Source organism: Pseudophryne corroboree, chromosome 4 (genome assembly GCF_028390025.1).
Source record: "Pseudophryne corroboree isolate aPseCor3 chromosome 4, aPseCor3.hap2, whole genome shotgun sequence".
Classification (NCBI taxonomy): domain Eukaryota; kingdom Metazoa; phylum Chordata; class Amphibia; order Anura; family Myobatrachidae; genus Pseudophryne; species Pseudophryne corroboree.
The window spans coordinates 103,646,717-103,674,336 of record NC_086447.1 but is presented as its reverse complement, the minus strand read 5'-3'; the positions used below and the strand labels follow the sequence as shown (position 1 = coordinate 103,674,336).

Here is a 27,620-nt window from a genome sequence, read left to right as displayed (position 1 = left end):
TTATAAACAATAAGAAGAAATTAAACTTTTGTTAAGTTTTTACTTAAAAGCTGAAACTTTGGGGGAGATGTATCAACCCTTGGAGAGAGATAAAGTAGACAGAAAGTCCCAACCAATCAGACCCTGTCACTTTACAGGCTGTGCTAGCAATATGTCAGAAGCGGATTGGTTGGTACACTCTCTCTCTGCAAGGTTTCATACATCTCACCCTTAGTACTCTCTGAAAGACTCTAAAAAAACATTTCCTAAATATATAAACTTTACCAAAGAAAAAGGCAACAAGTGAAAGGATTAAAAAGTATTTTAATTATACACATGTGGTCACAATTCTGCCTTTAAAAAGATCATTGGGAAATGTACATAAGGCCGCTTGTAAATGTACACCATCTATAGGTTATCGTTACAGGGTTGTATGTTCACCAAAATGGACAAGAATTTACATACATTTTTTTTTTCCTCCTGGCTTTTTTGAGCAGGCTAATCAAAAATACAGTACTTTTATACAAAGCAAGCCGCCGGTCTTTTTCCGAGAATTTCCCAGGTGAGAAAGAAATTTATATTATAATATAAATATCATACTCGTTTCATTTATCTATGCAAAATGTACTGCACTGATTTCTATTAACATATTACAGCCGTGGTATATAAACAAGAACAGTTTTTTTTTTCAGCGGTAGATAAATAGATAGCTGGTATTTATATATTTATATATTTTACGAAGCTGTATAAAGGCTGGTTTAAAAAAAAAAAAAAAAAAAAAAACAACAACTTGATTTAGAGAAAAGAAATTTACATTATACAACACTATTCGCCAAGGCAAAATAGGGACACCCAAATGTACACTAAAATGCAAAATATTTCGACCCCCCCCATCCCCGACGGGGAGGTAGAACACGTGACATGTACAGCAAAAGTTACAAATGTACATCTGTACAACCAACTACAAAATAAGCAAGGCTCGTATTAAACATTGACGCTGTAAACGGTCATCTACTCATTAGTTACACTTCTACGATACAAAGCATATATTCATATAAACAGAAGGAAAAATTACAAACAAAGCCATTTCAATAGATATTTTTTTATCTTTATATTCATTTTATCATGCGTAAATGTCAAAGCCGACAAAAGGGCTTTTTTTTTTTTTTTTTTTTTACCTCTACCTAAACCTACTTTTGTTTTGGCTAATCATGACAGCAAAAATAAAATTTCTAAGCTGCTATTAAAATGTCACACCATTTTATACGCAAGGGGGGGTGGGGACGAAAATAAGAGAGAGGCAAAAAACAAACTACGCTAACATCACTACCAATGCAATGTTCCATAGTCGGTGCTTCAGTGTGTGTGCTGAAGTTGTGCGGAGCCTTCTTCTGGAGACTCCGGGGTTAAGTGTTTCCATCGCGAACAAGAGGCTCTTTTATATTTCATTGAGCAGCCTGAGGTTGCAATGAACCACAATAGTGGAATTCATCAAAGCCTCCCTTGCATGCAAGAGGTAACGGGGCAGGTTTTTTTTGCACCAGACCCCCTGCTCACACTTGTAAGGTGTTATTGTTATCTTGGCTCTCATTACTATCTATTGCAGCTTTACTTGGTGCCTGTAGAACTAGATTAAAAAAGGGGGGGGAATAGAAGAAAAGAAAAACAAGCACCGTGAATTAATTGCCTGCTGCTTGTACTTGTATTAGATAGTCAAGGAGGGGGGGGGACAAATGTTTGTTTTTTGTTTACTGATGCGATCATACGCTCGGGGTGTGTTGGGTGTTCCGGAGCTCACGTCTCCCTGCCAGGTGAGGGTGTATGCTGAAATTCAGTAACCTTTATGTTGTACAGCTACATAATGCTTAGCTGGTGCAGTTCTGCAGTAGTCCGAACGACAGTGGCCACACATCCGGATTGTAGAGGAAGTCTATAACGTGGCATAGGCAGCCATTCTGTGGCCGCGAGAAGGCAGCCTATCAATTAATTAGAAGCCAGTGACATTGAGGCACGAGGCGCTATTTCACGAGGAAACTGACACAATTCACCGTAAAACAGTCACACGACTGAGGTAGAAGGCACTCTGCGTACCATGGCGCTGTGACATCACTCTTCCGTAGAGAACAGATAGGGAACGCTTCCTCATGAGCGCCGGTTCAGCACACACAACGTGTGCCCCACCATGACGTCACTGGTCCCTAGTGAACAGGCAGGCTGCATGAGTGCGGTATACGAGATCTACAGTAAATAGGTAGTCAGTCACTAGCTCGACAGGGTCAAAAAGTCGACACAAAAATGGTCAACACAATTTTGGGTGTTTCATCATATGTGACCACAATCAGCGGTTACATTCACTCGCCACGCTTTGTGCAAGGTGGCTTGCTGCGCTCACCACAGGTTACTATTCCCAATTGTAGTCCACGTGGATAGTAAATAAAAGCAAAAGTTGGGAAACGTATAAAAAAAACAAAAAAAAAACAACCCCCTTAAAAATAAAACTTGTGTCGACCATTATCATGTCAACCTTTTGAACCTGTCGACTTTAATCACTGCCTACCTTTTAGCAGACGACCATTTCACCGTATCGACCTAATGCACGTCGACCATATGTTGTCGACCTATCAACTGGAACCTGGCTGCCTCCTCCTAAAGGTTGGTTCGGCCTGAAAAACTTGTCTAGACTACTGTGTGTCAGTGACTGGTATACTGTCTTTATGTGCCCACAGCCAATCGGCCTTCCCGTGGAAAGGTACTTTAAAACGTATAAAAAAAATGTATAATATGCAAACAAAGTAAGACTAGAAATCTATTTACAAATGAACCCTCCATGCTCCGATGACGGGAGACTCACCCAACTGGCAAACCAGTGTATTAAAATACTTTTTTTTTTCCCTTTAAAAACTACCACTTTTTACAGAACTTTACAAGGTAAAAATGTACAAAATATGTGACAGTTTGATACACTTACATCATTTACAGGCTCTGGTTTTCTACTAGTGAGATAATTGGGTAAGACTTCCGCCGCAGTTAGAGGGGGGCCCTGAAATGTTTATCAGAGCCACAGTGAGATTTCAAGTGGGAGAACAAATAAATAGCATGGTACACATCAGGTGCTGGGATAGAAAGTGAGGCGGGAGGGTTGGGATGGTTCCTCATACACAAGAAGCGTTGTCGAAACACATTGTATTCCCCTTTGCAGACCTTCCCTAGAGCATTCCGTTTGAGGGCCCGATCATTGGCCCCAAATCAGTGCTGGTCTTCATGTAATACTTCTCCAGCTTGGCCAGTATATGTTTCCCGTACGTATATTTACGTAGCGTTGTGATGTGTGGTCGGATCTAGTAGGAGGGGAGGTAGACAAAAAAATAAAGAACATGTCCGTTATTCCATAGGGTTTACACACTTCAAACATTCTTACAAGACAGGCCTATTAGTGTATACAGCATAGTATTCAGGAATACATTGATACACAACAGAGCAGAGTTTTCCACACCCCGCCATTACAATCCAGGTTTTAAAGATATCCATGCTTAAGTCAGGTGGTTAGAGCAAATTGACTGATGTACTAATGAAGCACGGATATCCTTAAAACCTGGCCTGTACCGGCAGAGTTTGGGAAACACTGCAATAGTGGGAGCCGGCAGCTGACCGGAGCAATACGTACCCCTACAATCCGCAAAGAATAATCATGCTAAATACAGACAGCAGTGACGGTCCCAGGGGAGGGGAACCCTTAATGGAACCGAATTATGGATACTTGCTGTCCATTGCAGTCATGTAATACCCATTATATAATGGCTGTATCTGGCAGCAAGAGGAAACTCTATTCAGAATCATCTTAGGAGACCATGCATCAAGCCGTAGCAAGAGATAGAGAGTGGAGAAGTTGCCCATAGCAATCTGCCAGCTTCCAGCAATTTCTTATTTAGCACACCGTCTATACAATGACAGTTAGCTAAGATTGGTTGCTACGGACAACTTCCCCACTTTATGACTCTCTAAGGTTTGATAACATTCCGGGGGAAGTGTAAGGACATTGCTGAAGATCACTACTCACATTAGAATTACCACAACCAATCAATAATTGGCTATTCGGTCTACCGCAAGTTAGAGAAAGAAAGCAAACATCTGAGGTTATTCTGGTTCTAGGGCAGACTAGCAGCTCTGAGCAACGTTCAGCAATAACTCTCCTTGTATATGTAACATACGCTGTATTGGGCAGAGAATAGGAGTCTGAGAAATTCTGTGTGTGACTAGTGTAAAGTTTAATGTATTTCTTAAAGGGACTCTCTAAGCCTACATTTTTCCTTTCCTCTGCCCTGCCTCCAGGCTTATTCAATTAGCAAAGGTGCCATTGTACACCTTCTCTTCCTCATTATTCCTTTATCTCCTCCCAGTCATCCACTCACAATCAATGGAGGGGGGGATCTTAGTGGTAGAAGCAAGTATTACATAAAGGGGCACACTATATGTAAATTGCGCTATAAGCACATTGGCTTCAATGCTGTGTACTCCTGGGCAGCTTTCCCCTACGTCACAGCAAGATGAACCTTACGGAAAGAAAAAACTTTTCTGGTACCAGTCCATTTACCTGAAGAGGATTTTACCACCAAGAAAAATAAATGCCGTTGTAAATAACTAAAGATCTGCACAGCGTTCCGCTACATGTCTGTACTTTATATGGACAGGTAATGATTTATTTACCTTATGCATGATGATTTTGCGCTGGGCGGATTCAGCCATGTCAATCATCTTCTGCACCACGTAGTTTGCATACTGGTCCTTCATCATGGTGTATAAGGCACTGTGAGGTCCATCGTTTTGGCAGCAGACCTCATCGATCAACAGGGCTCTCTCAGCACGGGACGAGTGGGTGACGCATTTCTCCACAACATTACTAAGGGGGGAGGAGCAAGTCCAATCAATGCATAGCCAAGCACCTATTTTAATGGTTTCCTCTGCTCAGCACACCTTGGTGTTAGCTTCCTGTCTACTCTCCACTCTCAGGAATATAACTGCTGCTTATCATCTAGGTGTCCTGCTGCAGACCAACGCGTTTTACACAGCGCACCGTAGTTGAGATTTACTGCATTTTGCTCTCAAAACAAGCCAAACACCCATCATCCCCCCCCCCCCCCCCCCCCCAAGATACATACATTTCTGGGGACAACAGCTGTAACAGTACTTATATTTGGTATCCCTACAGGTGGGAGAACAAGTTAGCTGATCATTGGGGTAACTTTCTGAGGTTGAGCAAAATGATCAAAGTACATGTGGGGAGAATCACTGATTAACCTTACAAGTGATACTTTACCTGGCAAACTTGTGCTGACTTAATGCTAGAACCTTTCCTCTTATTTCAGACACAATCTTGCTCTTGTCTTCTGATCGACCATGTTCCAGCACGTGCTGGATGACATAATTCCCATACTGGTCCTACAGCAAGAAGATAGAACCCAAAATGAAACGAAGGGTTGATATCTGCACAAATGTGTTAAGCAACTAGTATGCTACCTGCACTCGCTGGATTTCTTAAAAAATATCGTTACCTGTAGTGGCTGAGTGTTCTAGATGCCTCTGCCACATGAACTGGTTAGGAGTCCTAAAAACAACCACCACCTGCACCGGCTGTGTGTTCTGGAGACAAGCGCTACTTGCTCTAGAGACCAGCACGAGCAATGTGTTCTAGAGACAAACAATAGCTACAATAGTCGCATGTTCTAGAGACAAGTGCTACTTGCAACGGCCATGTGTTCTTCAGATAAGCACTGACTGCGCAAATGTTCTAATTTTAGGCCCAGCAGATGTCGTTATACAAGTCTTTATTGTAACGTTCATATATGTAATGTTCCAGAAGTACTGTATTACCTGCAACAAATGTACTGAATCTATTAGGGGTCTAGAAGTATTACCTGCAGCAGTTGATCTGTTACCATGAGGGCTCTAGAATTATTACCTATACCTGCTGTTCTATTACTATGAGGGTTCTAGAAGTATTACCTGCGCCAGGTGTTCTGTTGACGCGAGGGGTCTAGAAGTATTACCTATACCAGCTGTTCTATTTCTATGGGGTGTAGAATTATTATCGGCACCAGTTGTTCTATTACTATGAAGGCTCTAGAAGTACTACCGGCACCAGTTGTTCTATTACTATGAAGGCTCTAGACGTATTACCGGCACCAGCTGTTATACTACTATGAGGGCTCTAGAAGTATTACATATAACAGCTGTTCTACTACTATGAGGGCTCTAGAAGTATTACATATAACAGCTGTTCTACTACTATGAGGGCTCTAGAAGTATTACCTGCACCAGCTGCTCTGTGCTCTGATGCAATTCATCCAGGATAGGCAAGGTCTGCTCAGTTGTACAGTGCTCCAGAATACGCTGTATGACTCTGCAGCCATAAGGATGAGTTGAAAGTACATACACCTGAGGGGAACACAGATTAAGAACACAGATCTACATATAATTTACATTAGAGGTTCTCAATCGTTTTCTCAACTGGGAACCCCTGGCAGCCCATTTGCCTTACCTGTACTCCCGACAATTGCAAAGCAATACATTTGTAATTAATGCAATTGTAAATGTGTAGGTGTTGCTATATATAAAAGCACATTATCATTTATGAAAAATGTAAAACTGGCACTAAAACTATAGTTCCTTTAACAAAAAGAAGAATTAAAACTTAACGTCTATCCATGTTAATGTGTTTACAAGGAGGAGAGAGAGAAGACCCTTTCTCTCACCACAGACCACGTGTCTTCATCTGGGGGACTCCCCAAGTCTTTCTCCCACTGTTTGGTGTGATGGGCTGTTTACCATTGAACAAACGGTATTAGAGAACAGATATAAGTCCCTTCAGGAGAGGTATAATTAGGCATAGAATATCAAGGAAAGTCAAAGAGCAATTGATGGAGCAAGGAGGAAGAGAGTCTATAAAGTGTCATACTTGAAGGTAAGCAAAAGGACTAAGAGTGGGTATCCCAAATTTGCTCTATAAAGAATCCGGAGGAGGGAGGGCTGGGGGACGGTTTCATTTTATTATCAGGGTCCTACTGTGATGCATGGGACTAGAGTGTCTAATTATCACCTGGATGTCCCACCCTGCCACTGCAACGTCACAGCAAGTCCCACTGGGGCTACTAGTATCCCAGGATGAGAACAACTTGAGCTAGAGCACCACACCGTAGCACAGTGGTGTCACTGGCTGACAGAGCTGCAGTCTCATATATAGATTTAGGGGGTATGCAATTAGCTCAGTTTTTTCTCGCCTAGACGAAAAAAATTGAGCTTTTCCCTATTTGCAGGCCGAATGTGAATTCGCCCTATGCACTTGCACGGACGTTTTTTCGCCGACGTGAAAAATGCGACAGGGGTGGAAAACATGTGGATCGGCGAATCCATGTTTTTTTCCGTCAAAACGCAGGCCATTTTTGCAGATTGAGGCATTTTTCGCCTTTTCACAAAAAAATGAAATAAATTTAAAAAAAAAGTGAAAAGGCATTAGGGAAAATGCCTTAAAAACAGACGAAAATAGCTCAACTGAATTCTTAGGGGGGCGAATTCATTGGCTCCAAATCAATCAGAGCTAAGTGCATACCCCCTATATATTATTATATAGATATATAGATTGGTTCAGCCTACAATATGTGCGAGGGTGAAGGGTCAACTTTAAGACTGTACTCACCTGTCCTTTGAAGGCATCGATAATGAACTGTAGGGCCTGCGGCTGGACACACTCAATACATTTCTGCACCACGTGGTTCCCGTTCTGATCCTTCACACACTTCAGCACATGTCCGTCCAGCTCCTTCACCATCTCGCTCTGGAGGGACAGATTACACCACACCGGTTACAGACCCCATACTCGGAACTCACCATTACTCTACAGACAACACGGTCTCACAATTTAGCTCTGATGTGTCCTTCGGCTTCTGCACAGAAGCTCGGCGGGCATAGCAAAGCACCTACATAAAATACTGTAGGTTCAAGGCAAAGTGAATGAAAAGAAAATCCCAGTTCTGGGAGCAACAGATCCTACTGGGTACAAACAGCGACGGGGGATATACAGATTTATTTCAACACAATACTTTTCTATAAAGAAAAGAGAACGTTTTTCTTTTTGCAGATCATTGTAATAAGCTGTGGTGCTGTGTTGTGGCCTCCTAGAGCCCTGCCCTTCAGTAACCGCTTTCACTGAACAATAATAGGAGATTTATGGTAGACTCACCATAGTTAAATCTCTTTCTGCTAGGTACACTGGATTCCACAGGGAATAACATCGGAGTGTAGAAATGGATCTTGATCCGAGGCACCAACAGGCTAAAGCTTTGACAATTCCCAGGATGCATTGCACCGCCTCCTCTATAGCCCCGCCTCCAGGCACTGGAGCTGTTTCGTTAACCAGTCCAATGCAGTAGCAGACAAAAGAGATGGCAGATGTTAGTCACATAGAACCACATTCTCACGACAGGAGAAGGTACCAGCAGCTAATGCCATACAAACCCAAAGAAGCTAAGTGCGTCAAGATGGGCGCCCTGTGGTATCCAGTGTACCTCGCAGAAAGTGATTTAACTATGGTAAGTCTACCATAAATCTCCTTTTCTGCAGCGGCGTACACTGGTATTCCACAGGGAATAACATCGGGGATGTCCTAAAGCAGTTCCTCATGTGAGGGGACGCACTGTAGCGGGTACAAAAACCCGGCGTCCAAAGGAAGCATCCTGGGACGCGGAAGTATCAAAGGCATAGAACCTGATGAACGTGTTCACAGAAGACCTCGTAGCCGCCTTGCACAATTGTTCAGCGGACGCACCTCGGCGGGCCACCCAAGAAGGTCCATCAGACCGAGTAGAATAGGCTTTGATAGCAGCAGGAGCTGGGAGACCAGCCTGCGCATAGGCTTGTGCAATTACCATTCTAATCCATCTGGCCAAGGTTTGCTTATTCGCAGGCCAGCCACGTTTGTGAAAACCAAAAAGTACAAAAAGGGTATCTTACCTCCTGAGGGAGGCAGTCCGCTCTAGGTAAATACGGAGAGACCGTACTACATCCAAAGACCGCTCTTTGGAGGATAAACCAGAAGAGATAAAGGCCGGAACCACAATCTCTTGGTTAAGATGAAAAGATAATACCACCTTAGGTAGATAACCAGGGCGAGTTCTAAGAACAGCCCGGTCACGGTGAAAAATCAGAAATGGTGGACAACAGGACAAAGCGCTTAAGTCCTACACCCTCCTAACAGAGGCAATAGCCAGCAGAAACACAACATTAAGCGTAAGATATTTAAGGCCCACAGACTCAAAAGGTTCAAATGGAGACTCTTGTAGGGCATTCAAGACAACAGACAGATCCCACAGAGCAACCGGAGGGACATGGGGAGGCTGAATCTGTAAAACACCCTGAGTGAAAGTATGAACGTCAGGGAGAGACGCAATTTTCCTCTGAAACCACACCGACAACGCAGAAATATGAACCTTGAGGGAGGCCAGATGAAGGCCTAAGTCCAGGCCCTGTTGCAGAAAAGCCAAAAATCTGGAAGTTTTGAAAGTATATGCATCATAATTCTTACCAGCACATCAGGTGAAGTAAGAATGCCAGACCCTATGATAAATCCGTGCAGAAGCCAGTTTATGGGCTTTCAACATAGTTTGAATAACCGCCTCAGAGAATCCCTTGGCCCTCAGGAGAGAAGCTTCAAGAGCCACGCCATCAAAGCCAGTCCGGCCAGGTCCGGATAGACACAAGGGCCCTGAACGAGGAGGTCTGGGCGTTGAGGAAGTAGAAGAGGACACTATCAAGAGACCCTGCAGGTCTGAGAACCAATGACGTCTGGGCCAAGCTGGAGCGACTAAAAGTAGTATTCCTCTTTCCTGCTTGAACTTCCGCAGTACCCTGGGCAGGAGTGACACTGGAGGGAACACGTATGGCAGCCGAAAGTACCATGGAATTGCCAGTGCGTCCACGAATGCTGCTTGAGGATCCCTTGTCCTTGATCCGAAAACCGGAACCTTCTGATTGTGTCGAGACGCCATCAGGTCTACATCTGGTAGGCCCCACTTGTCCACTAGGAGTTGAAAGACTTCCGGATGAAGACTCCACTCTCCGGCGTGAATGTCCTGACGACTGAGGAAATCCGCTTCCCAGTGAAGGACTCCGGGAATGAACACTGCTGATATTGCTGGCAGATGGCGTTCCGCCCAACGGAGGATCTTCGATGGTTCCAGCACTGCCATGCGGCTTCGAGTGCCGCCTTGATGATTAATGTATGCCACCGTGGTGGTGTTGTGCGATTGTACTTGAACAGGCCTGTTCTCTACTAGAGGCAGGGCCAGTGTCAACGCATTGAACACTGCCCGCATTACCAGAATGTTTATCGGGAGGAGATTCCTCCCTGGTCCACCGACCCTGGAGAGTGTTGCTCCAACACCGCAGACTGGCATCCGTTGTCAAGAGGACCCAGTTGGAGATCCAGAAGGACGGCCACTGCTCAACTGTTAATCCTGTAGCCACCAGCTCTGTGGCAGACGAACCTCCGGAGTCAAGGAGATCATTTGAGACCTGATCCGATGAGGCAGGCCGTCCCACTTGGAAAGGATTAACCTCTGCAGAGGGCGGGAATGAAATTGAGCGTACTCTACTATGTCGAAAGCCGACACCATGAGGCCTAGTACTTATATCGCAGAGTTTATCGACACTCTTGGGCGAGAGAAGAAATATCTGATCCTGTCCTGAAGTTTCAGGACTTTCTCTGGAGACAAAAACAATTGTTGGTTGTGTGTGTCCAGTAGTGCCCCCAGGTGCACCATGCTCTGAGCAGGGACCAGCGAGGACTTTTTCCAGTTGATGAGCCACCCGTGGGCTTGTAGGAATTGGACCGTCAGTTCCAGATGACTGAGGAGAACCTCTTGGGAGTTCACCAGGATCAGCAAGTCCTACAGATAAGGCAGGATCCTGATACCCCGACGGCGGCGAAGAGCCGTCATCACGCCCATGACCTTGGTGAAGATCTGAGGGGCCGTGGCCAATCCAAAAGGCAGTGCCTGGAATTGATAAATAAGAATTTACTTACCGATAATTCTATTTCTCATAGTCCGTAGTGGATGCTGGGGACTCCGAAAGGACCATGGGGAATAGCGGCTCCGCAGGAGACTGGGCACAAAAGTAAAAGCTTTAAGACTACCTGGTGTGCACTGGCTCCTCCCACTATGACCCTCCTCCAAGCCTCAGTTAGGATACTGTGCCCGGACGAGCGTACACAATAAGGAAGGATTTTGAATCCCGGGTAAGACTCATACCAGCCACACCAATCACACCGTACAACTCGTGATATGAACCCAGTTAACAGCATGATAACAGAGGAGCCTCTGAAAAGATGGCTCACAACAATAATAACCCGATTTTTTGTAACAATAACTATGTACAAGTATTGCAGACAATCCGCACTTGGGATGGGCGCCCAGCATCCACTACGGACTATGAGAAATAGAATTATCGGTAAGTAAATTCTTATTTTCTCTGACGTCCTAGTGGATGCTGGGGACTCCGAAAGGACCATGGGGATTATACCAAAGCTCCCAAACGGGCGGGAGAGTGCGGATGACTCTGCAGCACCGAATGAGAGAACTCCAGGTCCTCCTCAGCCAGGGTATCAAATTTGTAGAATTTAGCAAACGTGTTTGCCCCTGACCAAGTAGCTGCTCGGCAAAGTTGTAAAGCCGAGACCCCTCGGGCAGCCGCCCAAGATGAGCCCACTTTCCGTGTGGAATGGGCTTTTACAGATTTTGGCTGTGGCAGGCCTGCCACAGAATGTGCAAGCTGAATTGTACTACAAATCCAACGAGCAATAGTCTGCTTAGAAGCAGGAGCACCCAGCTTGTTGGGTGCATACAGGATAAACAGCGAGTCAGATTTTCTGACTCCAGCCGTCCTGGAAACATATATTTTCAGGGCCCTGACTACGTCCAGCAACTTGGAATCCTCCAAGTCTCTAGTAGCCGCAGGCACCACAATAGGCTGGTTTAAGTGAAATGCTGAAACCACCTTAGGGAGAAATTGAGGACGAGTCCTCAATTATGCCCTGTCCGTATGAAAAATTAGGTAAGGGCTTTTATAGGATAAAGCCGCCAATTCTGAGACACGCCTAGCTGAGGCCAGGGCTAACAGCATTACCACTTTCCATGTGAGATATTTTAAGTCCACAGTGGTGAGTGGTTCAAACCAATGTGATTTTAGGAACCCCAAAACTACATTGAGATCCCAAGGTGCCACTGGAGGCACAAAAGGAGGCTGTATATGCAGTACCCCCTTGACAAACGTCTGGACTTCAGGAACTGAAGCTAGTTCTTTTTGGAAGAATATTGACAGGGCCGAAATTTGAACCTTAATGGACCCTAATTTTAGGCCCATAGACAGTCCTGTTTGCAGGAAATGCAGGAAACGACCCAGTTGAAATTCCTCTGTAGGGGCCTTCCTGGCCTCACACCACGCAACATATTTACGCCAAATACGGTGATAATGTTGCACAGTTACATCCTTCCTGGCTTTGATCAGGGTAGGGATGACTTCATCCGGAATGCCTTTTTCCTTCAGGATCCGGCGTTCAACCGCCATGCCGTCAAACGCAGCCACGGTAAGTATTGGAACAGACATGGTCCCTGCTGGAGCAGGTCCTTTCTTAGAGGTAGAGGCCACGGGTCTTCCGTGAGCATCTCTTGAAGTTCCGGGTACCAAGTCCTTCTTGGCCAATCCGGAGCCACGAGTATAGTCCTTACTCCTCTCCTTCTTATGATTCTCAGTACCTTGGGTATGAGAGGCAGAGGAGGGAACACATACACTGACTGGTACACCCACGGTGTTACCAGAGCGTCCACAGTTATTGCCTGAGGGTCCCTTGACCTGGCGCAATATCTGTCCAGTTTTTTGTTGAGGCGGGACGCCATCATGTCCACCTTTGGTTTTTCCCAACGGTTCACAATCATGTGGAAGACTTCTGGGTGAAGTCCCCACTCCCCCGGGTGGAGATCGTGTCTGCTGAGGAAGTCTGCTTCCCAGTTGTCCACTCCCGGAATGAACACTGCTGACAGTGCTATCACATGATTTTCCGCCCAGCGAAGAATCCTTGCAACTTCCGTCATTGCCCTCCTGCTTCTTGTGCCGCCCTGTCTGTTTACGTGGGCGACTGCCGTGATGTTGTCCGACTGGATCAGCACCGGCTGACCCTGAAGCAGAGGCCTTGCCTGACTTAGGGCATTGTAAATGGCCCTTAGTTCCAGGATATTTATGTGAAGTGACGTTTCCATGCTTGACCACAAGCCCTGGAAATTTCTTCCCTGTGTGACTGCTCCCCAGCCTCTCAGGCTGGCATCCGTGGTCACCAGGACCCAGTCCTGAATGCCGAATCTGCGGCCCTCTAGAAGATGAGCACTCTGCAACCACCACAGGAGAGACACCCTTGTCCTTGGAGACAGGGTTATCCGCTGATGCATTTGAAGATGCGATCCGGACCATTTGTCCAGCAGATCCCACTGAAAAGTTCTTGCGTGGAATCTGCTGAATGGAATCGCTTCGTAAGAAGCCACCATTTTTCCCAGGACCCTTGTGCATTGATGCACTGACACTTGGCCTGGTTTTAGGAGGTTCCTGACTAGGTCGGATAACTCCCTGGCTTTCTCCTCCGGGAGAAACACCTTTTTCTGTACTGTGTCCAGAATCATCCCTAGGAACAGCAGACGTGTCGTCGGAATCAGCTGCGATTTTGGAATATTTAGAATCCATCCGTGCTGTCGTAGTACTACTTGAGATAGTGCTACTCCGACCTCTAACTGTTCTCTGGACCTTGCCCTTATCAGGAGATCGTCCAAGTAAGGGATAATTAAGACGCCTTTTCTTCGAAGAAGAATCATCATTTCGGCCATTACCTTGGTAAAGACCCGGGGTGCCGTGGACAATCCAAACGGCAGCGTCTGAAACTGATAGTGACAGTTCTGTACCACAAACCTGAGGTACCCTTGGTGAGAAGGGCAAATTGGGACATGGAGGTAAGCATCCTTGATGTCCAGAGACACCATATAGTCCCCTTCTTCCAGGTTCGCTATCACTGCTCTGAGTGATTCCATCTTGAATTTGAACCTTTGTATGTAAGTGTTCAAGGATTTCAGATTTAAAATAGGTCTCACCGAGCCGTCCGGCTTCGGTACCACAAACAGCGTGGAATAATACCCCTTTCCCTGTTGTAGGAGGGGTACCTTGATTATCACCTGCTGGGAATACAGCTTGTGAATGGCTTCCAATACCGCCTCCCTGTCGGGGGGAGACGTTGGTAAAGCAGACTTCAGGAACCGGCGAGGGGGAGACGTCTCGAATTCCAATTTGTACCCCTGAGATACTACCTGCAGGATCCAGGGGTCCACTTGCGAGTGAGCCCACTGCGCGCTGAAATTCTTGAGACGGGCCCCCACCGTGCCTGAGTCCGCTTGTAAGGCCCCAGCGTCATGCTGAGGACTTGGCAGAAGCGGGGGAGGGCTTCTGTTCCTGGGAAGAGGCTGTCTGCTGCAGTCTTTCTCCCCTTCCTCTGCCCCGGGGCAGATACGAGTGGCCTTTTGCCCGCTTGCCCTTATGGGGACGAAAGGACTGAGACTGAAAAGACGGTGTCTTTTTCTGCTGAGAGGTGACCTGGGGTAAAAAGGTGGATTTCCCAGCCGTTGCCGTGGCCACCAGGTCCGATAGACCGACCCCAAATAACTCCTCCCCTTTATACGGAAATACTTCCATATGCCGTTTGGAATCCGCATCACCTGACCACTGTCTCGTCCATAACCCTCTTCTGGCAGAAATGGACAGCGCACTTACTCTTGATGCCAGAGTGCAAATATCCCTCTGTGCATCTCTCATATATAGAAATGCATCCTTTAAATGCTCTATAGTCAATAATATATTGTCCCTGTCCAGGGTATCAATATTTTCAGTCAGGGAATCCGACCAAGCCACCCCAGCACTGCACATCCAGGCTGAGGCGATTGCTGGTCGCAGTATAATACCAGTATGTGTGTATATACTTTTTAGGATATTTTCCAGCTTCCTATCAGCTGGTTCCTTGAGGGCGGCCGTATCAGGAGACGGTAACGCCACTTGTTTTGATAAGCGTGTGAGCGCCTTATCCACCCTAGGGGGTGTTTCCCAACGCGCCCTAACCTCTGGCGGGAAAGGGTATAATGCCAATAATTTTTTAGAAATTAGCAGTTTTTTATCGGGGGAAACCCACGCTTCATCACACACCTCATTTAATTCATCTGATTCAGGAAAAACTACGGATAGTTTTTTCACACCCCACATAATACCCTTTTTTGTGGTACTTGTAGTATCAGAAATGTTCAAAACCTCCTTCATTGCCGTGATCATGTAACGTGTGGCCCTACTGGAAAATACGTTTGTTTCCTCACCGTCGACACTGGAGTCAGTGTCCGTGTCTGGGTCTGTGTCGACCACCTGAGGTAACGGGCGCTTTAGGGCCCCTGACGGTGTTTGAGACGCCTGTACAGGTATTAACTGATTTGCCGGCTGTCTCATGTCGTCAACAGTCTTTTGTAAAGTGCTGACACTATCACGTAATTCCTTCCATAAGACCATCCAGTCAGGTGTCGACTCTCTAGGGGGTGACATCATTAATACAGGCAATTGCTCCGCCTCCATACCATTTTCCTCCTCATACATGTCGACACAACGTACCGACACACAGCACACACACAGGGAATGCTCTGATAGAGGACAGGACCCCACTAGCCCTTTGGGGAGACAGAGGGAGAGTTTGCCAGCACACACCAGAGCGCTATATATATATATACAGGGATAACCTTATATAAGTGTTTTTCCCTTATATAGCTGCTGTATAGATTCATCTGCCAATTTAGTGCCCCCCCTCTCTTGTTTTACCCTGTTTCTGTAGTGCAGGACTGCAGGGGAGAGTCAGGGAGCTTCCCTCCAACGGAGCTGTGAGTAAAAAATGGCGCCAGTGTGCTGAGGAGATAGGCTCCGCCCCCTTCTCGGCGGCCGTTCTCCCGCTTTTTTATGGAAAAACAGGCATGAGTTAAATGCATCCATATAGCCCAGGAGCTATACGTGATGCATTTTTTGCCCCCTAAGGTGTTTATATTGCGTCTCAGGGCGCCCCCACCCAGCGCCCTGCACCCTCAGTGACCGGAGTGTGAAGTGTGCTGAGAGCAATGGCGCACAGCTGCGGTGCTGTGCGCTACCTTATTGAAGACAGGACGTCTTCTGCCGCCGATTTTTCCGGACCACTTCTGCTCTTCTGGCTCTGTAAGGGGGACGGCGGCGCGGCTCTGGGACCCATCCATGGCTGGGCCTGTGATCGTCCCTCTGGAGCTAATGTCCAGTAGCCTAAGAAGCCCAATCCACTCTGCACGCAGGTGAGTTCGCTTCTTCTCCCCTTAGTCCCTCGATGCAGTGAGCCTGTTGCCAGCAGGTCTCACTGAAAATAAAAAAACTAAAACTAAACTTTTTTTCTAAGCAGCTCAGGAGAGCCACCTAGACTGCACCCATCTCGTTCGGGCACAAAAATCTAACTGAGGCTTGGAGGAGGGTCATAGGGGGAGGAGCCAGTGCACACCAGGTAGTCTTAAAGCTTTTACTTTTGTGCTCAGTCTCCTGCGGAGCCGCTATTCCCCATGGTCCTTTCGGAGTCCCCAGCATCCACTAGGACGTCAGAGAAAATAAGATTTTACTTACCGATAAATCTATTTCTCGTAGTCCGTAGTGGATGCTGGGGACTCCGTCAGGACCATGGGGATTAGCGGCTCCGCAGGAGACAGGGCACAAAAATAAAGCTTTAGGATCAGGTGGTGTGCACTGGCTCCTCCCCCTATGACCCTCCTCCAAGCCTCAGTTAGGATACTGTGCCCGGACGAGCGTACACAATAAGGAAGGATTTTGAATCCCGGGTAAGACTCATACCAGCCACACCAATCACACCGTACAACTTGTGATCTGAACCCAGTTAACAGTATGACAAACGTAGGAGCCTCTGAACAGACGGCTCACAACAATAACAACCCGATTTTTTTGTAACAATAACTATGTACAAGTATTGCAGACAATCCGCACTTGGGATGGGCGCCCAGCATCCACTACGGACTACGAGAAATAGATTTATCGGTAAGTAAAATCTTATTTTCTCTGACGTCCTAGTGGATGCTGGGGACTCCGTCAGGACCATGGGGATTATACCAAAGCTCCCAAACGGGCGGGAGAGTGCGGATGACTCTGCAGCACCGAATGAGAGAACTCCAGGTCCTCTTTAGCCAGGGTATCAAATTTGTAGAATTTTACAAACGTGTTCTCCCCCGACCACGTAGCTGCTCGGCAGAGTTGTAATGCCGAGACCCCTCGGGCAGCCGCCCAGGATGAGCCCACCTTCCTTGTGGAATGGGCCTTGACAGATTTAGGCTGTGGCAGGCCTGCCACAGAATGTGCAAGTTGAATTGTGCTACAAATCCAACGAGCAATCGTCTGCTTAGAAGCAGGAGCACCCAGCTTGTTGGGTGCATACAGTATAAACAGCGAGTCAGATTTTATGACTCCAGCCGTCCTTGAAATATATATTTTCAATGCCCTGACAACGTCCAGCAACTTGGAATCCTCCAAATCGCTAGTAGCCGCAGGCACCACAATAGGCTGGTTCAGGTGAAACGCTGACACCACCTTAGGCAGAAACTGAGGACGCGTCCGCAGTTCTGCCCTGTCCGAATGGAAAATCAGATATGGGCTTTTATACGATAAAGCCGCCAATTCTGACACTCTCCTGGCTGAAGCCAGGGCCAGTAGCATGGTTACTTTCCATGTAAGATATTTCAAATCCACCGATTTGAGTGGCTCAAACCAATGGGATTTGAGAAAATCCAAAACTACATTAAAGGTCCCACGGAGCCACTGGGGGCACAACCGGGGGCTGTATATGTAGTACTCCTTTTACAAAAGTCTGGACCTCAGGAACTGAAGCCAATTCTTTCTGGAAGAAAACCGACAGGGCCGAAATTTGAACCTTAATGGACCCCAATTTGAGGCCCATAGACAATCCTGTTTGCAGGAAATGTAGGAATCGACCCAATTGAAATTCCTCCGTGGGGGCCTTCCTGGCCTCACACCACGCAACATTTTCTCCAAATGCGGTGATAATGTTGTGCAGTCACCTCCTTCCTGGCTTTTACCAGTGTAGGAATGACCTCTTCCGGAATGCCTTTTTCCCTTAGAATTCGGCGTTCAACCGCCATGCCGTCAAACGCAGCCGCGGTAAGTCTTGGAATAGACACGGTCCCTGCTGAAGCAGGTCCCGTCTTAGAGGTAGAGGCCACGGATCTTCCGTGAGCATCTCCTGAAGTTCCGGGTACCAAGTTCTTCTTGGCCAATCCGGAGCCACGAGTATCGTTCTTACTCCCCTTTGCCGTATAATTCTCAGGCAGAGGAGGAAACACATACACTGACTGGAACACCCACGGTGTTACCAGAGCGTCCACAGCTATTGCCTGAGGGTCTCTTGACCTGGCGCAATACCTGTCCAGTTTTTTGTTGAGGCGAGACGCCATCATATCCACCTTTGGTTTTTCCCAACGGTTCACAATCATGTGGAAGACTTCTGGATGAAGTCCCCACTCTCCCGGGTGTAGATCGTGTCTGCTGAGGAAGTCTGCTTCCCAGTTGTCCACTTCCGGAATGAACACTGCTGACAGTGCTATCACATGATCTTCCGCCCAGCGAAGAATCCTTGCAGCTTCTGCCATTGCTCTCCTGCTTCTTGTGCCGCCCTGTCTGTTTACGTGGGCGACTGCCGTGATGTTGTCCGACTGGATCAACACCGGCTGACCCTGAAGCAGGGGTTTTGCCAGGCTTAGAGCATTGTAAATCGCTCTTAGCTCCAGTATATTTATGTGAAGAGACATCTCCAGGCTTGACCATACTCCCTGGAAGTTTCTTCCCTGTGTGACCGCTCCCCAGCCTCTCAGACTGGCATCCGTAGTCACCAGGACCCAGTCCTGTATGCCGAATCTGCGGCCCTCTAACAGATGAGCACTCTGCAACCACCACAGAAGAGACACCCTTGTCCGTGGCGATAAGGTTATCCGCTGATGCATCTGCAGATGCGATCCGGACCATTTGTCCAGCAGATCCCACTGAAAAGTTTGTGCGTGGAATCTGCCGAATGGAATCGCTTCGTAAGAAGCCACCATCTTTCCCAGGACTCTTGTGCATTGATGCACAGACACTTTCCCTGGTTTTAGGAGGTTCCTGACAAGTTCGGATAACTCCCTGGCTTTCTCCTCCGGAAGAAACACCTTTTTCTGAACCGTGTCCAGAATCATTCCCAGGAACAGCAGACGTGTCGTCGGGGTCAATTGAGATTTTGGAAAATTCAGAATCCACCCGTGCTGTTGCAGCACTACTTGGGTTAGTGCTACTACGTCCCCCAGCTGTTCCCTGGACCTTGCCCTTATCAGGAGATCGTCCAAGTAAGGGATAATTAATACGCCTTTTCTTCGCAGAAGAAACATCATTTCGGCCATTACCTTGGTAAAGACCCGAGGTGCCGTGGACAATCCAAACGGCAGCGTCTGAAACTGATAATGACAGTTTTGCACCACGAACCTGAGGTACCCTTGATGTGAAGGGCAAATTGGGACATGCAGGTAAGCATCTTTTATGTCCAGGGACACCATAAAGTCCCCTTCTTCCAGATTCGCTATCACTGCTCTGAGTGACTCCATCTTGAACTTGAATTTTTGTATGTACAGGTTCAAAGATTTCAGATTTAGAATAGGTCTTACCGAGCCATCCGGCTTCGGTACCACAAATAGTGTGGAATAATACCCCTTTCCCTGTTGTAGGAGGGGTACCTTGACTATCACCTGCTGAGAATACAGCTTGTGAATGGCTTCCAATACCGTCGCCCTGTCTGAGGGAGACGTTGGCAGAGCAGACTTTAGGAACCGGCGAGGGGGAGACTTCTCGAATTCCAACCTGTAACCCTGAGATACTATCTGCAGGATCCAGGGGTCCACCTGTGAGTGAGCCCACTGTGCGCTGAAACTCTTGAGTCGACCCCCCACCGCCCCTGAGTCCGCTTGTAAAGCCCCAACGTCATGCTGAGGGCTTTGCAGAAGCCGGGGAGGGCTTCTGGTCCTGGGAAGAAGCTGCTTGGTGCACTCTCTTACCCCTTCCTTTGCCTCGGGGCAAATATGACTGTCCTTTCGCCCGCTTGTTCCTATAGGAACGAAAGGACTGCGGCTGAAAAGACGGTGTCTTTTTCTGTTGGGAGGGGACCTGAGGTAAAAAGGTGGATTTCCCGGCTGTTGCCGTGGCCACCAAATCCGATAGACCGACCCCAAATAATTCCTCCCCCTTATACGGCAATACTTCCATATGCCGTTTGGAATCCGCATCACCTGACCATTGTCGCGTCCATAAACTTCTTCTGGCAGATATGGACATCGCACTTACTCTCGATGCCAGAGTGCAAATATCCCTCTGAGCATCTCGCATATAAAGAAAAGCATCCTTTAATTGCTCTAAAGTCAATAAAATACTGTCCCTATCTAGGGTATCAATATTTTCAGTCAGGGAATCCGACCAAACCACCCCAGCACTGCACATCCATGCAGAGGCGATGGCTGGTCGCAGTATAACACCAGTATGAGTGTATATACTTTTCAGGGTAGTTTCCAGCCTCCTATCCGCTGGATCCTTGAGGGCGGCCGTTTCAGGAGACGGTAACGCCACTTGTTTTGATAAGCGTGTGAGCGCCTTATCCACCCTAGGGGGTGTTTCCCAGCGCGCCCTAACCTCTGGCGGGAAAGGATATAATGCCAATAACTTCTTTGAAATTAGCAGTTTTCTATCGGGGTTAACCCACGCTTCATCACACACTTCATTCAATTCGTCTGATTCAGGAAAAACTACAGGTAGTTTTTTCAGACCCCACATAATACCCCTTTTTGTGGTACATGCAGTATCAGAGATATGCAAAGCCTCCTTCATTGCCGTGATCATATAACGTGTGGCCCTACTGGAAAATACGTTTGTTTCTTCACCGTCGACACTAGATTCGGTGTCCGTGTCTGGGTCTGTGTCGACCGACTGAGGTAAAGGGCGTTTTACAGCCCCTGACGGTGTCTGAGACGCCTGTACAGGTACTAACTGGTTTGCCGGCCGTCTCATGACGTCAACTGATTGTAATGTGCTGACATTATCACGTAATTCCATAAACAAAGCCATCCATTCCGGTGTCGACTCCCTAGGGGGTGACATCACCATTACCGGCAATTGCTCCGCCTCCACACCAACATCGTCCTCATACATGTCGACACACACGTACCGACACACAGCAGACACACAGGGAATGCTCTTATCGAAGACAGGACCCCACTAGCCCTTTGGGGAGACAGAGGGAGAGTTTGCCAGCACACACCCAAGCGCTATAAATATATAGGAACAACCCTATAGAAGTGTTGTCTCCCTCATAGCAGCTTAATATATCAAAAAACGCCAAAAAAACGCCCCCCCCCTCTCTGTTTTACCCTGTTTCTGTAGTGCAGTGCAGGGGAGAGTCCTGGGAGCCTTCCTCGCAGCGGAGCTGAGCAGGAAAATGGCGCTGTGTGCTGAGGAGATAGGCCCCGCCCCCTATTTCGGCGGGCTCTTCTCCGGTGTTTGTGAGACCTGGCAGGGGTGAAATACATCCATATAGCCCCAGGGGCTATATGTGATGTATTTTTTTAGCCAGAACAAGGTATTCTCATTGCTGCCCAGGGCGCCCCCCGCAGCGCCCTGCACCCTCCGTGACCGCTGGTGTGAAGTGTGTGACAACAATGGCGCACAGCTGCAGTGCTGTGCGCTACCTCATGAAGACTGAAAAGTCTTCTGCCGCCGGTTTCTGGACCTCTTCACTTTTCGGCATCTGCAAGGGGGTCGGCGGCGCGGCTCCGGGACCGGACTCCATGGCTGGGCCTGTGTTCGATCCCTCTGGAGCTAATGGTGTCCAGTAGCCTAAGAAGCCAATCCATCCTGCACGCAGGTGAGTTCACTTCTTCTCCCCTAAGTCCCTCGTTGCAGTGAGCCTGTTGCCAGCAGGACTCACTGTAAAATAAAAAACCTAAAAACTTTTTCTAAGCAGCTCTTTAGGAGAGCCACCTAGATTGCACCCTGCTCGGACGGGCACAAAAACCTAACTGAGGCTTGGAGGAGGGTCATAGGGGGAGGAGCCAGTGCACACCACCTGATCCTAAAGCTTTATTTTTGTGCCCTGTCTCCTGCGGAGCCGCTAATCCCCATGGTCCTGACGGAGTCCCCAGCATCCACTAGGACGTCAGAGAAATGTAGGTTGCCAATAGCAAACCGCAGATATTGCTGATGCGACATGGCAATAGGTATGTGCAGGTAAGCATCCTGTACGTCCAGGGATACCATGTAGTCTTCGGGTTCCATGGCCAGCACTATAGAGCGCAGAGTTTCCATACGGAATTTGGATACTCTCACAAACTTGTTCAATGATTTAAGGTTGAGTATAGGCCGGAAGGACCCATTTGGCTTCGGAACTAGAAACAGGGTCGAATAGTATACCCTGCCTCTCTTAAACACAGGCACTACCTCTCCTGTATCCAGGAGGGACTGTACAACCAAGTGTAGAGCTTGCGCTTTTAACGGATCCGCAGGGATAACCGTTGTGCAAAACTGGCGAGGGGGACATCTCTTGAAAGAGATTGCATACCCGTGAGAGACAACTTCCCGCACCCATGCGTCCGAAGTGGTCTCTAACCTGGCCTGGGCGAACTGCAGAAGCCGGCCTCCCACCCTGGGGTCCCCCAGGGGAATGCCCGCCCCGTCATGAAGCAGGCTTTTCTTGTTTGGAAGCAGGTTGACGGGCCGCCCAGGATTGTTTAGATTTAGTGGTTTTGGAAGCACGAGCCTGTCGGGATACGCCTGACCCTTTGCTTTTCCTGGAGGTCGAAAGGAACGAAAGGTGGTACTCTTAACCTTCGGAACAGAAGGATTAGTATTTGGGAGACATGCAGTCTTGGCAGTAGCCAAGTCAGTTACAATCTTGTTCAAATCCTCCCCAAATAGGATATCTCCCTTAAAAGGGAGCACCACCAAAGTCTTTTTGGAGTCCAGGTCCACCTTCCAGGACCTCAAGCACATAATTCGTTTGAGCCAGGATGGACATAGTAGACGCCTTGGCCGCCATTACACCTGCATCAGAGGCCGCCTCCTGAATATAATGGGAGGCTGTGGTAATATAAGACAGATATTGTCTGGCAGTGTCAGAAAAGTCCTGAGGCAGCTCATCCGCAATTGCCTGAACCCATGCTTCAATACTTTTTGCAGTCCAGGAGGCTGTCATAGTGGGTCTATGTACAGCACCGGTAAGTGTGTAGATAGACTTCAGGCATACCTCCACACGCTAATCCGTCGGTTCCTTCAGTGAGGTGACAATGGTGACAGGCAGAGTAGATGACACCACAAGACAAGCGACATGAGAGTCCACCGGCGGTGGAGTTTTCCACTTGTTACTCAACTCAGCAGGGATAGGATAACGAGCTAGCATCTTTTTAGACAGGGAAAATGTATTTCCTGGCGACGACCACGATTCCCGACGTATGTCAATTAAGTGGTCAGAATGAGGTAAGACTACCTTAGCAACCTTCTGACGTTTGAACTTATCAGGTTTCTTAGACGTAGTAGTAGGCTCATTGTTATCATCTATTTGAAGAATTAGCTTAATAGCCTCCACTAGGTCAGGAACATCAACCTGGGTTGTAGATTCCTCATCAGAAGCAACTGTATCAGTGTCTGACGGATCAGTATATTCCCCATTCTCATCGGAAGAATTATCCAAAGTATTAGTGGATTGTGAGGAAAAAATGGCCTTTTTAGATAACCCTTTGGCCCCAGATGGGCGTGGGGTAGATTTTTGTCTAACCAAGGATCAATTTAATTGTTGTAATTGGGTAGACAGAGTATCCGCCCAGGGCAGATTAACTACAGGGACAATATGTGGCTGCACTGGCGCAGGAGGTCCCATAAGGGGCGCAGGGGGTCCCATAAAGGGCACAAGACGTGTCACAAGTGTACTCAGCATACTTGAGAACGCTGCCCAAGGTGGGTCCTGATTGGCCACAGGTACTGCAGGTAGACAGGGAGTATGGCACTCAGCGACTGCACCAGCAGCTAAAACATCCCCCTCAGGTAAATCCGTGGTGCCAGTAATGCAGGATGCAGAAGCGTCCACGGATTTCCAGCCCTGTGTGGCAGACCTTTCAGGGAACTTAGCCATAGAGGGTAACAGTACAATATAGCCAGACAAACACAATATCTGCAAAACAAAAACCCTATGTTATGTGACAGTAAACACCGGACACAAAACAGAGGATTTAGGCGAGATGAAGTGACTGAAACACACAGTAAAAATACCAAATTGTATACCGTTATGGTAAGAACTAACCGTTGATAACGGAATTTCTCCTATGTCCACAGGTATCCACAGGATAACATTGGGATATGACGGAGCAACAGCGGAAATGGCACCAAATAGGCACAAGCTTTCTGGCCTCCCTGGATGCATCGGGCTCCTCCATATAATCCCGCCCACTGACTCAGTAAAATCAGTTCTTACCATAACGGTATATTTCTCCGGCTGGGTCCACAGGTTATCCACAGGATAACACTGGGATTCCCAAAGCCATTATTAGTGGTGGGGACGCTCCTGATTAGCCAGGAGAATCTTTCGCACGAATTCCGCGTCATGAGAGGCAAAAGTATCCAAGGCATAATGTCTAATGAATGTGTTAATGAAAGACCATGTGGCTACCTTACAAATCTGTTCTGCTGAAGCACCATGTTGTGCTGCCTATGAAGGACCTACCCTACGTGTAGAGTGCGCAGAGACATTAGCCGGAGCAGGGAGATCAGTACGAGAATATGCTTCTGAAATCGTCATTCGAAGCCATCTTGTTAGCGTCTGTTTAGTAGCAGGCCATCCTCTTTTGTGAAATCCGTAGAGAATGGCGAGAATCTGTCTTTCTGATGGCACTAGTACAATCTACATAAATTCTTAATGCACGGACTACGTCCAGCAACGCTTCTCCCGCAGAAAGACCAGATCCCTGAAAAGCCGGGACTAATTTCTTCGTTCAGGTGAAACTTTGAAACCACCTTCGGAAGATAACCAGATCTAGTTCTGAGTACTGCTTTATCTGGATAAAAAGGTCAGAAAAGGAGACTTACATGACAGTGCTCCTAAATCTGACACTCTTCTAGCTGACGCCATAGTCAGTAAAGAGAGAACTTTAGCCGTCAACCATTTAAGATCTGCTCTCTTAAGTGGTTCAAACGGAGCCCCCTGAAGGATTTTAAGAACCAGATTCAAATCCCAGGGAACTGCAGGAGGAACAAACGGAGGTTGAATGTGCAATACTCCCTGAAAGAAAGTACGCACATCCTATAGGTTAGCAATCTTTTCCTGAAACCACACAGTTAATGCTGATACTTGAACTCTCAAGGAAGCTACTTTTAACCCCCTATCCAATCCTGCTTGAAGGAAATCCAAAATCCTGGATACTAAAAGATCTTGGATCCATACTCCCCTTACTACATCAATGAATATAGGCTTGCCATATTCGATGATAAATACGAGCTGAAGGTAGATCTGGACGTTGAGGGAGCAGTATTGGAGCTTCCACGGACATCCTTAGTAGATCGGTGCACCAATGCCTTCTGGGCCAAGCTGGAGCTATTAGAATTATAGCCCCTTTTGCTTGCTTTATTTTCCTCACCACCCTGGTTAACAGGGAGATTGGAGGAAACAGATATGCCAGGTGAAATTCCCATTTCTCTGACAGTTCTCTGACAGTGCATCTACAAGGATCGCCCCGAGAGCCTTTGTTTTTGACCCATATATCGGAACTTTGTTGTTCAGATGGGACGCCGTGAGATCTAACTCTGGCAGACCCCATCTGTTTACTGGAGTCTGAAATACTTCCGTGTGCAACGCCCATTCGGTTTCCTGAATGGTGTGTCGACTGAGAAAGTCCGCTTCCCCGTTCATTACCTCTGGAACAAACACTGCGGACAATGCCGGAAGATGGAGTTCTGCCCATCTTAGTATGCAAGTTACTTCCTCCATTAACCTTTTGCTGTGAGTTCCTCCCTGATGATTGAGGTATGCTACTGCTGTTACATTGTCTGAGCGGATCTGGACTGGTCTTCCTTGCAGAATGTCCTTTGCCTGAACCAGAGCCATATATATATATATGGCCCTTATTTCCAACAGATTTATTGTCAGGCAACTTTCCCTTATGGTCCATTTTCCCTGGAACCAGAAACTTTCAAACACCGCTCCACAGCTCTGAAGACTGGCATCTGTTGCCAAATCTGTTATCCAAAAGGGTCTCCCCTTGTCTAGATGGTCCGTCTGAAGTCACCAGGTTAGTGACCTGTTTACGTTTACTGGAAGCTTTATCATCTGTCTTTTTATTGTCTAATGTCTTTCGTTCCATCTTGTCAGAATGAGGTATTGTAGAGGTCTGGAGTGGAATTGTGCATATTCCACCATGTCGACTGTTGACACCATCAGACCCATCAGTCGCATTGCTGCATGGACTGATATTGTGCAACAACTCCTGAGTCATTCTTGCACCTTAGATATCTTTTTCCAAGGTAAAATTATTCTTTGTAGACTTGAAGCCAATATGGCCCCCAAATGAACCATCCGTTTTGACGGATTCAGAGACGATTTTTCCCAATTTATGAGCCATCCGTGTCCTTGTAGACAGACTATCGTCTGTTGGAGATGACTCAAGAGTAATTCCTGGGATTGTGCCAGGATTAAAAGATCGTCGAGGTATAGAAAAATTCTTATCCCCTGTTTGCGGCGATAAGCTGCCATAACCATCATTTTGGTAAAATACCCTGGGGGCTGTCGCTAGCCCAAAGGGCAAAACCTGGAACTGAAAATGTTGCTTGAGGATGGCCAACCTGAGGTAACACTGATGGGATCGTGCTATGGGCACATGTAGGTAAGCATCCTGTATATCCAAATATACCATGTAATCTGCTGGTTCCATAGCCAAAACTATGGAACGTAATGTTTCCATGTGGAACCTTGGAACCCAAATGTATTTGTTTAACATTTTGAGATTAAGAATTGGTCGGAATGACCCATTTGGCTTCTGAATCAAAAATAGATTGGAGTAAAAACCCTGTCCCCTTTGTGTGTGGGGAATTGGGATAATTACCCCAGACTGAAGCAATTTCTGAACTGCTTCTTGCAGGGCGTTGGCCTTCGACTCTATACGAGACGGGCTAGTGCAAAAAAACCTTTGAGGAGGCTGCCTCTTGAAAGGGAAAACATAACCGAGAGATACCACCTTCTGCACCCAAGCATTTGTCGTCGACTGATGCCATATGTGTGCAAAGTGAAAAAGTCGGCCCCCAACCATGCACCCTCAGACTGATGGCTTCTGTTCTGGTTTGGAAGCTGGCCGTCTATTGGCCCATTTCCCTTTTGCTCTGCCTTGCTATCGAAATTGTCGAAATTTCAAACCCCTAGGCTTAGGGTTATAACTAGCCGGAAACCTGAC

The 27,620-nt window shown here is 47.2% G+C and overlaps 1 protein-coding gene across 3 annotated transcripts in view; it reads right to left on the bottom strand.

The window, feature by feature from the left end:
• Positions 1-283: 283 nt before the first annotated feature.
• Positions 284-27,620, bottom strand: part of PUM2 (pumilio RNA binding family member 2) — a 143,275-nt gene continuing 115,938 nt past the window's right edge. For all 3 annotated transcript variants that reach the window (XM_063915326.1, XM_063915328.1, XM_063915327.1), the window contains exons 18-22: positions 7,670-7,807; positions 6,286-6,411; positions 5,294-5,415; positions 4,684-4,876; positions 284-3,317 (exon numbers count right to left, since the gene is read on the bottom strand). In XM_063915326.1, coding sequence (XP_063771396.1) covers positions 3,186-3,317; positions 4,684-4,876; positions 5,294-5,415; positions 6,286-6,411; positions 7,670-7,807 — 711 coding nt within the window. In that variant the 3' untranslated portion in view covers positions 284-3,185. The remainder of the gene's footprint in view (positions 3,318-4,683; positions 4,877-5,293; positions 5,416-6,285; positions 6,412-7,669; positions 7,808-27,620) is intronic.